Here is a 15,483-nt window from a genome sequence, read left to right as displayed (position 1 = left end):
ACAGAGAAAATGAGTGGAAGATTAGATAAATCTACCTTTATAGAACACACAAAAATACATATCTAAAATTGATAGATCTACCTTTAAATGAGTGGAAGATGAGAATCATGTGATGACAAACCTGCAAAAACAAGAGAAATTAGTGAGAAAGACATGAGACAAAACAATAAATTGATATAAAGCTTAGTGTTTATAAGTTCAAAGAAATTAGAGAGATGTTGAAGAGTTTTAAAATGATGAACATTACATTTTTGTTGCAGCCTTTTGAAAGGAGGAGAGAGAATGTGTAAAATTTTCTTTATATAGGGAGACAAAAAACCTAATTATGTTAAATATTTTTGATTCAGACGACTTCTTAGACGACTTACTTGTTTTTAATATTTTTAGCGGAAAATTAAAATATTTTTAGCTGGTAACTAAAATAGAAGATTTCTCAGACGACTTACAAGTAAGTTGTCTAATTTAAATTATTTAAGCGGGAAAATAATTTTTAAAAAAATTTTAGGCGGGAATATTTGGATGACATACATATAAGTCGTCCAGCTAAAATTATTCACCAGACGACTTTCATGGAAGTCGTCCATGGAAGTCGTCTAGACCCTAAACATAACCCCTAAACTTAATTAACTAACTAAACACTTCATAAAATCAAATTAAACTTCAAAAGTGTTTACTATACACAAAAATAAACACTTACAGGTAAAATTTTAATTTTTCATAAAAACATTCAAGCTTTCCAAAATCTAACTCTAAGAATACATACAATACTACAACATATGTTGCCAAACCCTAGACCAAAGAATACCATGATTCACTACCTACACTCATCTATGTTGAAAACAATTCAATTTTGTTATATTTTAATTTATATCACTTAAAACTGTTTATAATTACATGATTTTAATTTTTCTCTTATCAAAATATTTTTTAAAAAAATTGTAAATTATTTTTAAGATCAGCTACACCAGAAGACTTACTTGGAAGTCGTCTAGAAGACTTCTAGAATCTCAGACGACTCAGACGACTTAATGAGGCTTTATTCGTAAAAATGGCTTCTGTTTTTTTGTTTGGTCACAAGGGGTGGCTGTAATTTCACAAGGCTTTTAGGTTAGTTTTGCATTTGATTCAAGTTTGTGTATATGTTTTATTTAAAATCAAGTCATATTTGGCAAATTCCCCATAAAAGTTTTGGATGAGTTATTGTTTATATTTTACAATAATTAATGTTTAAATTTTAAAGTTTATAATTTATGTCAATAACTAAAAGTTCAAATTTTGCAAAGACTAATGGTTAAAGATTAAAGTGATAGTTAATTTCAATAATTAAAAGTTTTAATTGCAAAATGCCAATTATAATATTAGTGGGGTCCCTATATAAATTAAGGTTTGAAATGAACAATAGGGTTAAGGCATATATTAAATTATTGTGATTATTTCAAAAGATTTATATTTATACTATTATTTGAGAAGTGAATTTGTTAATTTTTCATGTTCTCCATGATTTTAGATAATTTTACTTATTTGTCATGTTATTAGGATATTGACTGAGGAATCATCAATTTAAATTTATCTTATTAGTTGAACTTAATTAAATAATAAGAAAAAAAAATTATGATATAAATCTAACTATTTTGCTCGACTCAATCTTTAAAATCATATTTGTTATAAATATATATATCATAATATACATCAATCAATCTGTAAAAAGTTTTAATCAGTGAAACTCTATCACATATATATAATATGTTTTTTATTTTATAAATATTTATTTTTGATATTATCATCAAAGACTTAAATATAGTGATTGACGTTTTAGTGTAATATATTATATAACTTTATAATATTATTGTTTAGGTTTCTTATTCGACATTATTAATATATACTAAGTTGTTTATGCATTTTACTATGTTATTATATGTTATTGCATATTAATATATTTTGAGTACAATACAATAAGTTCATATAGTAAAAAGTTATTAATTGTTATCACATAATTAGTTTTCCGGTGTTTCATTATACAAAAATTATACTTTAGGGTCTATAATTTTATCTTTTTAAAATTTGGACTATTATCATTTTCGAGTTTGAAATATATTTTTTCAAATTTGTATATTTGGTTAAGAGAAATTTTAAAAAATAACAAAACTATTTTGAATTTGGAAGATCATACAACTGAACTTTTTTTGTTACTAAATTAATGTGTTGTCTTTAAAAAAAAAATTGGTAAGATTTTTAAAAATGTTTTCAACTGATATTTATAAATAAAAGAATAAAAGTTATAGTTTAAATTGATTTTTCATTACTATATTTAATGAATTATTTAAAATTAAAATTTTATAATAGCATATTGAAAATAACACATGAAATAAAAGCTGTTATATACAATTATATTTTGTATCTAATCATTTTAGATAATATATTCTTGTGAGTTTCAAAATAAATAAAAAGTAATATATAGCTGTAGATATACAGCTTAACACATGCTAAGAATTTTATATTTTGTATAAAAATAATACATACACGATTTCTTATACGACCCTTATGTCTATTTAGAGTCTTCACTGAGAATTACAATAATCAGAGTCGTGTATCAGGTCCAATTACAATTTAATATGGCGTTGGTTTAGTAGATAACCGAATATGTCCGTCACAAAAACTTCGATCCACGAAAACAACTTCTCTATGCATGTTCTTCATCTTCTCGTTTGATCAATGTAGAATCTTTTCTCTGTTTCATCTTCTTTCTTTCCTTTTGAGCCACGATTCAAGAACTATGGGTCTTTTGAAGTTGCTGATGAACATCAACGCATTCAGGTAAGGATAAAGTTTTCGATTACATGTTCTTTTGCTCATTACTGTGATTTAATTTGTAAGGAAAGATAAAAAATTTGGGCCTTACTCTTTATTGTCGATTACATGATCTTTATTGAAAGAAGAACAAGATATTCGGTCTCTTTTGTCTCTTATCAAGCGGCTACACATTGACCAATCGTGTAAGTTGTTCTGTCTCATTGTTGTCTCTTATCGAACAGCTTCTTATCGACAATATATGGGTTATTTTAGTTGTTCTTGTTTGTTTTCATCAATTCAATGTTTGTGTGTAGTTGTTCTTGTTTGTTCTCATCAAGAAAAACATTTAAAATGTTCTTGATTCTTTATGACAAGAGTTTCTGTGTCCAAATGTTTAGAGCTAATGACACAACTAGTTTTGGTAACCGAATAAGAGTTTAGATGTATATTTTGGTGTCAGGTTCTGTTTTTATACATATGTTTTCGCTCCGTTTTCGCTCTGTTCGGTCTTGATATTGAAGTCAGAAGTATGTTCGGTCTGTTGTTTCTTAATGTTCTGATCGTATAAACTCAAGTGATTTTAGTCATATTTTCTAAAACTTTTTCTTTATAATGACATGTGATGAGTGGGGGATTGTGTTATGATCAAGGAGGAGAATGATATGAGAATGCAAAGGACACTTGCATTCCGGTCTATAAGGCAAAGGACCTCAGGTTAGTCTCTGTTCTATTTTTTTTTTTGTCGTCTCCATTGCTTATGATAAGAGCTGATAGAATTTAGGTACTAGGTTACTAGTACATATGGTTGCTTGCTCTTGATCGTCTCTTACATATGGTTGCTTGCTCTTGATCGTTTAGTTTGATAGTTTGATAGGACTTGAGTATGAGACTTGATAGTTTGCTCTTCATAGGACTTGATATTTTGATCGTATCTTTTAGTCTGATAGTTTAGATAATAAAAGTTTCTTATAATGGTTGAGTCTCTGACCAATGGAAATAAGTAAATAATTGGTAAAATTGTTTAAAATTACATAAAAATACAAACAGAACCCTAAAACAATTTTACCTAAACTCACGGAGTCATCTTTCACGACCTAAGCCAAAAAAAAAAAAACGACGCAGAAACCTAAACTCTAAGTCTCTAACGAAGAAGAGAGAAAGAGATGACATATGATGGTTCAAGTTTCGATCCAAATTTTACGCCGTTGAATATAGTGGATTTAGAGAGCCAGCGAGTCCTTGGAGCTATTTTGGCAGCTGATGAGGCTGATGATGGTTCATCTGATGGAGCAAAAAAAGAAGCAAAGAAGAAAAAGAAGGCTTGTTGAAGTTGCTGATGATGCAGATGATAGTGATGTTGAAATCACTCCTCCACCAACCCAAGCTACTACTCTGCGCAAACAATCCACCTGCGGAACCGGGCGAGCCTTGAAATCAAAGAAACCAATGTTACAGTCTACTATAGACGGTGGCATTGGATCATCTTCGTCTTCTAAGGCGAGTAAAAGGAAAACCAAAACCAAATCTATTCATTTTACCATCCGTGGGGGGAGAAAGAGTTCCAGGCTGACACAAAGCAATGGTAAGAAAAAGAAGAAGATTCAAGAGGAGCAGCTTGATTCGGAAGGTGAATTTGAAGAGGACGAGATGGAGAACGAGATGGAGAACGAGAAGGAGGGTAGGCAATGGTCTGATGTATGGCCCCATTTTACTAAGATTCGAAATTCCAATGGTGAGGAGAAAGCTAAATGCAATTATTGTAAGAATGACTATGCATGGAGTTCCCACGGACATGGAACAAGTGGTTTGAGAAGGCATTGTGATAGATGCAAACTTTTTCCAAGGAATCTCCGAAACAAAAAATTCGATGCTGAAGGCAAAGTAGCAAGTGGCAAGTATGATCATGTTGTGTTCAAGCAGCTGGTAACCAAGACTATAATTCAGCATGACCTACCTTACTCTTATGTTGAGTATGAGCAAGTCAGAGAAACTTGGAAGTACTTGAATCCTGATGTTAAATTCATTTGTCGGAACACAGCTAAAGCAGAGGTCTATCGTTTTTATGAAAACGAGAGGGAGACATTGAAGAGGGAGCTGGCTAGTCTTCCTGGAAGAGTAAGCTTCACTTCTGATTTGTGGTCATCATTGAAACGGGAGGGTTATATGTGTCTGACAGCACATTACATTGACCGGAATTGGAGGCTGAACAGTAATATACTGACTTTTTATGCTCTCCCACCGCCTCACACAGGTATGAATGTTGCACTGAAGCTTCTTGAATCTGTGGAAGAGTGGGGACTAGAGAAAAAAATGTTCTCTCTCACATTAGACAATGCTACAAGTAATGATTCGATGCAAGATATAGTGAAAACTCAGGTGCTTTTGAGCAATGATTTGTTGTGTGGAGGTGAGTTTTTTTACGTCAGATGTGCAGCTCACATACTTAATCTCATTGTGCAAGATAGTTTGAAGGTTATTAAAGACTCTTTGCAAAAAGTTAGAGAGAGTGTTAAGTATGTAACAGCGTCAGAGACGCGTGAGATGACGTTTGCAAAATGCGTGGATGCTGCTGGTATAAAGGAGAATGCTGGTTTGATAATGGATGTGCAGAAAAGATGGAATTCGACATTCTATATGCTTGAAAGAGCCCTTCTGTACCGTGAAGCGTTTGTTAAGTTGGAGATACATGATAGGAGAAACTATAAGTTTTTGCCTACAGCTACAAAATGGAACAAAGCTGAGAAAATATGTGTTTTCTTGGAGCCTTTTGCTAAGATTACAAGTTTGATGTCAGATTCGAAATACCCAACATCGAACTTGTATTTATATCAGGTAAGGAAGATCCATAATTGGCTGCAGATAAATGAGGAAAACGATGATGAGATTATCCGAGACATGGTGATACCGATGAAAGAGAAGTTCGATAAGTATTGGGAAGAAGTCAGTGATCTTCTTACAATAACAGCTGTCTTTGATCTACGCCTGAAGCTTCCAGTTGTAAAATATTGTTTAGGGAGACTTGACATGAGTACACGTGATGCAAAAATGAAGAACTTGCGTCTGAAGCTGGAAATTTTGTTTGAATCATACGACAAAAAATCAAAGTTAACATCACCTTCTGCAGAGCCTCGTAAGATGGATCAACAAAATGTTTGTGGAGGACCAAAAGGAACATTTGAGAACTATGGTGTAAGTCTCCAGTTTCGTTTTTTTTTTAATTAATTGTGAACATGCGCTAGATATGGATAGCTTTGAAAGTCTAGATATTCCATCAAATTGTTTTTAAATTTTTTTTTAAACACTACAGGATTTTTTTTTGCGTTTCGCAAAAGTAGTGTTGCTGCGAGTGGAAAGACAGCTCTCCAAGCTTATTTGGATGAACCTGCGCTAGATATGGATAGCTTTGAAAGTTTGGATATTCTCAACGGGTAGAAAGATAATACTCACAGGTTTGGTGATTTTCCGGCAATGGCTTGTGATCTGCTTAGCATTCCGATCACAACAGTGGCTTCAGAATCCTTCTTTAGCATCGGTTCGAGAGTTCTGAACAAATACAGGAGCCGTCTACTTCCCAAAAATGTGCAAGATCTGATATGTAGTAGGAATTGGCTAAAAGGATTTGAAGCTTATGAACATGGTAAATTATTCACAATATTATATATTTTCGGGTGCCATGTTCTTTAAATCTAATTAACTTCAAATTTTTTTTAATATTTCCATAGTTGGTGAAGAAGAGACAGTACCATGGTCTGATGATGAAGTTGAAGAAGAAGAAACTTGATTTTTATTTTGATCTGGTGTTTTTATTTTATTTACATTATGGATTTCGTGGCGCTCTTTTTCCCTTGTCGGGTTTTGTCCCAATGGGTTTTCCCGATAAGGTTTTTACCGAGGCCACATTACATTACTTGGATTTTGTTTTTGTGTTCATTTACATTACTTGAATTTGATTATTTGGATTTGCCATCGTTCACTCATGTTTTAAAGAAGTTTTTTCATTAAAACTCCTTAATGTAATCAAATATGGTTTGTATGCAAAATACATAGATTACTACACCATTACATAAGCTTCAGCTGATCAACTTATTCTAACCCATTTAGATTAAAACACTGAGCTGAAGTTACTCATGTTATGTACTCGTGTTGTTTCTTGAAAACAAAGCTACAACGGTTTCAATCAGTTTTGTTTTAATTTTCTGTCTCTTATTGATTCCATATACTAATATGCATTATTTTTATGTTGGTGTTTGGTATGCAATGTTCACGTGAACTGACATGCAGGTTGCAAGTCGTTTCTATGATAAAGGAGGAGAATGATATGAGCATATGAAGGACACTTTCATTCTGATCTATATTAACATGTTACATTGAGTTTCTATGATAATCACAATAACTAGGTTACTAGTATATACTTGTGTTCTTACATAGATCTCTTTCTTTCTATGTTTCTATGTTACATTGAGTTTCTATGTGTGCTTTCGATATGATTCTCAATCCTTTGGCTGAGCATCATTGTGTTTAACTGATTCATAAGACATGTTGTGTTCTCATCTCTATTTGTCTCTTCTTCTTGCAGGTGCTATGCTCAGGATAGAGATGGCAGGACGGGAAAGGCGGGTCGGTACATCCCAATTGCCATCAGTAGCGCATGTGTTAATGAAGATCGGAGTCCCGCGGGCCTGTACCGCCAAGGCTTGTGCAAGTCGCGGGTCGGGATTGGGCAGCACTTCTAGGGACTGCATACCGCGCGGGCCTGTACTGCCAAGACCCGCATTGAACGTGTACCGCGGCGGGGCGGGACAAGTCGGGTCGGTACAACCCACTTGACATCACTACGTGCGATATGTCTACTTGCGGTCAAAAGATTCTCTTGGAGAAAGGTTCGTTTATTTAATAAATATTCTTAGTAGCTTTATGTACTACAAGACACTCTTTTCTTTCCATCACAAGAACCAAAAAAGGAAAAAAAGGATTTTGCATCGTGTGGCTACGTTAACTTATTTTATTAGGTAACTGGCGATAAAGCTGTTCACTTTTAGATAATACCAAAAGTATCCTTATTAGAATAAAATAATGATATCTAGGATTTAGGCAGTTTGTCTGACACACCGCTAGGATAGCCGGTAAAACATGCCATTGTATTAATGATTATGCACGTCGGAACTGTTTCGAAATCTGCATTCAATATTTTGCAAAGAGCCAGAACCTATATGTTTTCCCCTATCTTCGTCTATTTATATTCCCAAGTTCTTATCTTTTACTCAACTTCCAAGAATTCCCTCAGCCGTAAATGAGATGGTTGCCTCGCGTCTTGTTGAATTCCCAGAAGATCTAGTCGAAGAAATGAGTATGACGCTACCAGATATGATGTTTGTTGACGGCCAGGAACCCGTCGAAGTTAGGGTTCTTAGAGCATGATTAATGGAGAGTTCTTAGGGTGGGTTCTTAGCGGAATATAAAAACTCGTCTCTTAATTTATAACTAAAAAAGCTAAGAGCCGACTCTTAAATAAGAACCCCCATTAATCATGCTCGTACATACCAATCATCGCGTTCCATCAACACCATTCTGAATGCTCTCAATGAAGAGGAGATTCAGTTTATCCGACAATCATCTTTTGGTAAGCTTGTCGACATCGCAGAGAAACCCGCCTTCTCCGGTAGATTTGCCCGATTCCTTCTCTCAAGACAACTAAAAGTCAGAAAAAAACATGAAGTTTGGTTCCGATTCGCTGGAATGCCCATAAGATTCTCGCTCTTGAGAGTTTTCCATAGTCACCGGTCTTCCCTGTGGCGAGTGTCCCAAGAAACAGAAGCTGAAAAAAAAGAAAAATATTAACGACAACCCCTACTAGCCTGAGCTTTTCAGAAGTGTGGAAGAGATGCGTGTATCGAGGGCGATTAAGATGCTCCGGAAAACCATCTCTAAAGTAGGGTAATTAGATTGTAACTTTTTGAAAGAGTCCAAAACTTAAATGACAACTTGCAACAGTAGATAAAAAATAGGACTATAAATTAATAGATTAGATATTATTATCAGAAGTCTTCGGTAATCTGCAGGATTATGGAATAAATTAATAAGTATATTTTAATATGTTCATGATTTCGGTAACCGATCATTTGGCTGAGATCTTTTTAAAATGAAAGCTAATTGGAATTAGTAATATAGTAATACAAATCATTAGCCTATATAAATAACGGTTTAATAAAAAAATTAGGATCTAAGTATGGGTGAATTCATATATTATTAGAGAGAAAGAGATGGGTAAGCCAGCCGTGCAAGCGAGCTTCAAAGCAACAATCTTGCTTGTATATAGTATTTTCCTATTTCCACAATTTAAAGCATCAACATATTTAAAAAGACAGACAAATACGAACACTAAATCACAAAAGCCAATTTGAAACAAGAACAGAGGTCTCGTTAATATTTACTAAGATGAGAATCTCTTTTATCGTCTTCATATTTGTTACCATTTATATACAAAAATCAAACTCCGTTGATTTTAAATATTTGTCTGTTTTTAATTTCGGAGATTCTAATTCCGATACTGGTGATCTCGTGGCGGACCTTGGCGTTCATCTTGACCTTCCTAACGGCCAAAATTACTTCAAAATTTCTTCCCAAAGATTCTGCGATGGACGTCTTGTCATAGATTATCTAAGTAAGGTTTTTTCAGTTTACTGTCTCCTTTTGAACAATCTTCAACATGTTACGTTTCATATAAACGATAGTATCTATCTTTACACTAATTTCACTAATTACTTTCTGACAATATTCATTACGTAGCACAAGTTATATTTTTTATTTGTTAATAGCAAAATCGTAAAGAGTATAGTATATATAGTGTTTCTAAAAGCAAAAACAAAACAGATTATTACGTTTGGTTTTAACAAAATGATCTTATTGTAAACACATTTTATTACTTCAAACACACGCGAAAAGCACACAACTTAATTACGTTTTTCCATTGGTATCTTCTTGCGCCTAATTTGGAAGAAAGCTTGGCTACATAAAAAGAAACCTTCAATTGATTTCATATAGTTTGCATGTTACATAGGAATATTTAAAAAATCTTTACTTTTCTACCAAATATTTATCAATAAAGTAATGTCCAATTTTCTTCCGTCGGGTACCCACCAAACTAATCATCCCTATAAAATAAAAAAACAGTTTCGTCAAAAGAAAATAAAACTTATGATCTCGATAAGCCTTCATTACGAAGCAACCCGAATCAATCTCGAAGCAACCTAGTGGCAATCTCTGGAAGTTTGGTGTGTACCCACATCAATCCTGAGTTCGATTCCCTATGGAAACTAAATTATTACTATTTGGCCAGTCTGGACTTGGGTTTCGGTTCAAGTGATTTACATGGTGGGTCATAACATATGATTGGTCCACTCTCTGGCATTAGTCGGAAGGTATTCCAAACTCGGATCAGGTAGTGTAGTACGCTTTCGGACTACTCTACTCTGTAGTACTAAGTGTGTTCCTCCCGGGACCGACCGGATCAGCCGATAGGGTTTATCAAAAAAAAAAAAAAAATTAGTTTCGTAAACATATGTGTACAAAAGAAATTTAAAACTTCTACAATATACGGAACTAAGGTTTTTGTTTCTACGAAATAAGGTTTTATAAAAAGAAATAAGGTTTTATAGGTTTGAATACTACAAACCAGTATTTTGATCGTCTTGTAAACGTTGTCATGGTTGTTATAGACACTTTCATATTATTATTTTTGTTTCTTCAGTTATATACTTATATTTCTTATTCAATATATTAAAAAGAGCAATAAGTGAACTATTTATATCGTTCGCTTATATTACTTATATGACTATTGTTTGTTTCCAACCATATGGCTCCCACAGTAAACAATCTCTCAGTTGTTCTCTTCATCTTCATCTCCTTTTTGTCCTCAACTCTCTCTCTAATCCTAAAATACCCGGCAATCGTCAACTTTGGGGATTCAAATTCCGATACGGGTAATCTTATCTCCGCGGGGATTGAAAGTGTTAATCCACCGTATGGCCAGACGTACTTCAAGCTTCCCTCAGGAAGATATTGTGACGGGCGCCTTATTGTAGATTTTCTATGTATATACAAATTTTTACAAATGCAAAGAAACCGTTGTTGTTCTTCACTGAAACAGCTATTTGGATTTGGAATTCACATCATATCAACTGTTTTGATGTTTTGCAGTGGATGCAATGGACATGCCGTTTCTAAATCCGTATTTGGATTCATTAGGCTTACCGAATTTCAAAAAAGGGTGTAACTTTGCAGCAGCCGGATCCACCATTCTTCCCGCAAACCCTACCTCTGTTTCTCCGTTCTCCTTTGATCTTCAAATCTCTCAATTTATTCGGTTCAAATCAAGGGCACTTGAACTACTTGCTAAAACAGGTGGGGCTAATTTGAAAATGCTGTTGGTGGGATGTTATGTGTCATACTATATGATGTGTAAATAAGCAGAGATTTTTTGATAAATTTGACAGGAAGGAGATATGAAAAGTACTTGCCACCATCTGATTATTATGCAAAAGGACTATACCTGATTGACATAGGCCAAAATGATATTGCTGGTGCCTTTTACTCCAAGACTCTTGACCAAGTTTTTGCCTCTATTCCTTCCACTCTTGAAACTTTTGAAGCTGGGCTCAAGGTAAAATCATTATTTTGGGTACAAAAGAAAATTCTGACATAATTAAGATGAATTTAATTTTTTAAAACTAAATATAAGAAATTTCAAAGATGAATTTATTATTGCTAACTGGAAAACTAAATGTAGATTTTTTCTGATAAAAAAAATCATATGAAGGTAAAGTATGTTTTATAGGAGACTAAAATTTTAACAAAAAATCAGAATATCTAAAATATTATTTGATAAGTAAGTTTCATACGTGTTGCACTCACGTTAGTTCTTATACTGGTTAATTACAGAGTTGCTTTTAATAATTTTAAAATTTTACATCAAAATACTATTACAATTTTCTTATTTAGTGATTTTTAATTAGATTTGTAATATAACTGAAAATCACAAAATTAATCAAAATGTTAATCTATTCAGAACAAAAAAAATATTATATATGAATTCAGAGAAGTAGATGCAATTCAATATACTTGAGTGATAACAAATACAACTATATATAAATTCACAGGTCTAATTAAAATACTATAATATTATAATATAAATTATGAAATAATTTTAAAATAAAAGTAAAATATCAATCAATCATTAAAATATATTTATTTTATAAATATTTATATCTATGGATGAGCACGGAAAAATCACCTAATTTTAACATAATTTTGATAGAGTATATACACATTTGATGAAAGCAGATATGTTGTTTTTATATTACACAATTTTTATATGATAATGCCTTGTTTGATTAAAAACTATGAAAAAATCATGTTGTTGTTTCACCTATCCATGTAATAGGCCTTAATAAAATTAAATACTAATTAATTTGGCAGAGGCTGTATAAAGAAGGAGCTAGAAACTTTTGGATACACAACACAGGACCTTTAGGATGTTTGGCTCAAAATATTGCAAAATTTGGGACAGATTCAACAAAGCTTGATGAGTTTGGATGTGTTAGTTCCCATAACCAAGCAGCCAAACTGTTCAATCTGCAACTCCATGCTCTCTCGAACAAATTTCAAGCGCAACTCCCTGATTCAAATGTTACTTACATTGATATCTTCTCGATCAAATCCAATCTCATCGCTAACTATTCTCAATACGGTAAGAATTTCATTGCTATAAAATCAAAATATCAAAAAGTTTTGATCTAAAAGCTTTGAGAAATTTTGTTAAGTAACAAGTTTTGGTTGTTTCAGGTTTCGAAAACCCCATAATGGTCTGTTGTGGAATTGGTGGAGCACCTCTAAATTATGATAGTCGCATTTCGTGTGGCCAAACTGAAGTCTTAGATGGGACAACAATAACGGCCAAAGCATGCAACGATAGTTCCGAGTACATAATCTGGGATGGAATTCACTATACCGAAGCCGCAAACCATTTTGTTTCAGATCAGATCTTAACCGGGAAGTATTCTGATCCAGCGTTTTCAGATCAGATGCCATTTCTTCTGAGCATAAAACTTTAAAATGATGTAATAATTTGTTGTTTCATTAATATTTTTTTGTTCTCGGTCATAGTTACACATATACATTGCTCAAATAAACTGATTTAAAACATCAAGGTATAACTGGGTTGGTATATAAGAGAGTGAAAACGTAAGCTACTTCCTGGAAACATAAGCATAGAGTAAAAGAAAACAAGCGATTCCTCTCGAATTTCTGATAGGTTTATCTTTGGGAAACACTTGTGGGAAATTCGTAAGAAATTGCCAACCACTGATGTTTGTCGAAAATTCTCGACCACCGCCATCCGTTCGGAATTCTTGACGATCATCAGCAATTCCCAACAACTGTCCATCGTCAGCAATTGACTGTCTGGAATTTCCGACCACCGTCGATCATTGGGAAATCCTAACAACTGTCGACCGTTGGGAATTTTTGACCATCGTGGTCGGTCGGTAATTCTGACAGTGGTCAGGAATTCCAACCACAGTGTTCGGTCGCGAATTCTGAACACCATGGTCCCTCGAGAAATACCAACCAACGTGTTCGTCGGGAATTACCGACCACCGACGTCTGTAATTAAAATATTTTTTTTTTAAAATTGATTATTTTTAAAAATAATAACTAAATGAATTATTTAAATATTAATTAAAACATAATTAAAATTAATTAAAAGTTGTTTATATAAAAAATTTCAAAAAAAAAAAAAAAAAACTGGTCCCCGAAATGCTGCCTCACCTTATGTTGCCTCACCTTATCCATCAATGTTTGGGTTAGAATCTTGTTTTCCTCCAGCTGAACTTGAATATCAACAATTCAACATTATCGGATTTCATAGCGTAAGAATCAAAATAAGAAAACTGATTTATTTAAATCATCTTACATTTATATTAATTTTTGATGTGTTAAAACCTAAATGGTGTAATAAATCTTTATAACAGATTTCATACTAGTCAAAGTTTGTTATAATGGTTATATAATAATAGTAAATTACTATAATCCACCTTTTTTGTTAAATATTTCGTATGTTTGGTAGGATATCCCACAAAATACTGCAATTGTAATCAATTTGAGCATACAAATCTTACAAGGTGGCAGGTACATATCTAAGATAAATTCTCCAAATCGTTAACAAGTACGAAGTATTCGTTTATGAGAGTCAAATTTACAAAGGCCTCAAAAGTGGGTAATCTTCAAGTAGCTCTCTTTCTGACAAAGTGTCCTTCTCATTCTGCGGTGTCCACAGTACTTCTACAGCCTGCAACATTTGTTTCTTACACCATTCATTTGCAAGATTAAACTTGTTCTGGTTATACAAAGTCACAGGTAGACTCTTATCATTATACAAAGTCACAGGTAGACTCTTACCATTATTTTGTTCCTAGGCATCGACCCAATTTTCTGTAAGGCTTCCTTTAGATCCGCAGTTCCATTTATTGGCTCCAGTTTATGTATACCCTCTGCAGCTACCAAGATGGTGATACGTTGCAGAGGATCTACTTCCGTAAGAAGAAACAGAGTGGCGAAGAGAAGAATTACCAAGAAGAGAGTAACAAGGGATTGAGAAGAGTTGAGAGAGACTCTGAGTAGAAGAGAAGGTTTATGAAGGAACAAAAGAAGCAAAGACTCGAGTTGGAGGAGAGGATTTGCAAACAGATAGGATTTACTTTTGAGTTGCTTTATAATGACGTTGTGAGAGTCATTTCTTTTCCATGTTAAAAGTTGTTTTGTTTGTAGTGTCGCCATGAGACCTGCACTTATGATCGTCATGAGATCATAAGACAGCTTTGCTATTTCGTTTTGTAATTGGGATTTATATCATAATCGGGACTTTCTCTTCCTTTCAAGTACCGGTTTTACTACTTTTAGTGACATTCAGTTTGTGGGTTCGAGAGTTCATAACAAAGTTCTTAACAAATTGGTGCGCTTGTGACGTGACGAAACTTAGCGATGCCTTCGTTGGAAGATTCGAGTGCGACGCAGGAGTATGACGAGACAGTGGCTGAGTTCTCGCAAGATCTATTGTTTTTACGTTCGGAGTGGGATCGTATGAAACAGAAGTCTGAGGGAGTAGATGAGCGTCTGATGGTGATGGATAAGACTCTGGTGATGTACGAGAAACGTTTCGACTCGTTGGATCATCGTTTCGACCAACTGACCCAGATCTTACATCGTATGGAGACAAACCAGATGTCCGAAAAAGCTCAAGGAAAGACGGTAGCTTCGCCATCGAACGAGCAAACACCGCCGTTGCAATCGTCTTCGCAGTCTCAACCTCCGCTACTACCTCTGGGGTTTCAGTTACCGCCGACCATTTGTGAGACGCGTGAGGGTTTGCTTAAGAAGATAGACATGCCGTTATTTGATGGGGCCAGTCCTTTTGGATGGATCGCGCGAGTTGAGCGTTACTTCCGTATTGGGAACTTTCATGGTTTGGAACGGTTGCAGCTTGTATCACTCAGTTTGGAAGGTCATGTCCTTAACTGGTTTGATGGAGAAATGGATAATGACCCTTTCGCTGATTGGATGCAGTTTAAGAGGCGTTTGGTCGCTCGGTTCAGACAGAGAATAGAAGATGAGCCAGCGAAACGACTGTTTTCGATCCAA

The 15,483-nt window shown here is 34.0% G+C and overlaps 1 protein-coding gene across 2 annotated transcripts; it reads left to right on the top strand.

Moving 5' to 3' along the window:
• The first annotated feature begins 9,152 nt into the window (after nt 1-9,152).
• Nucleotides 9,153-12,994, top strand: LOC106339878 (GDSL esterase/lipase At1g54790). Of its 2 annotated transcripts, none has more exons than XM_013778743.1 (5): nt 9,153-9,451; nt 10,987-11,190; nt 11,283-11,449; nt 12,265-12,535; nt 12,631-12,994. In XM_013778743.1, exons 1-5 carry the CDS (start codon nt 9,226-9,228, stop codon nt 12,897-12,899), a joined length of 1,137 nt encoding a protein of 378 aa, XP_013634197.1. In that variant the 5' UTR covers nt 9,153-9,225; the 3' UTR covers nt 12,900-12,994. The 2 variants fall into 2 exon arrangements, with proteins under 2 accessions (XP_013634197.1, XP_013634196.1); XM_013778742.1 differs by lacking the exon at nt 9,153-9,451 and adding an exon at nt 10,643-10,880.
• The last annotated feature ends 2,489 nt before the right edge of the window (nt 12,995-15,483 follow it).

Source organism: Brassica oleracea, chromosome C4 (assembly GCF_000695525.1).
Source record: "Brassica oleracea var. oleracea cultivar TO1000 chromosome C4, BOL, whole genome shotgun sequence".
Lineage (NCBI taxonomy): Eukaryota > Viridiplantae > Streptophyta > Magnoliopsida > Brassicales > Brassicaceae > Brassica > Brassica oleracea.
This window is presented reverse-complemented; position numbering and strand designations above follow the sequence as displayed.

Coding starts and splice junctions, on each gene's coding strand:
- LOC106339878 (XM_013778742.1), top strand. CDS start 10,643: ATGGCTCCCACAGTAAACAATCTCTCAGTTGTTCTCTTCATCTTCATC. Junction 10,881..10,986: donor CCTTATTGTAGATTTTCTAT/GTATATACAAAT, acceptor GATGTTTTGCAG/TGGATGCAATGGACATGCCG. Junction 11,191..11,282: donor TGAACTACTTGCTAAAACAG/GTGGGGCTAATT, acceptor TAAATTTGACAG/GAAGGAGATATGAAAAGTAC.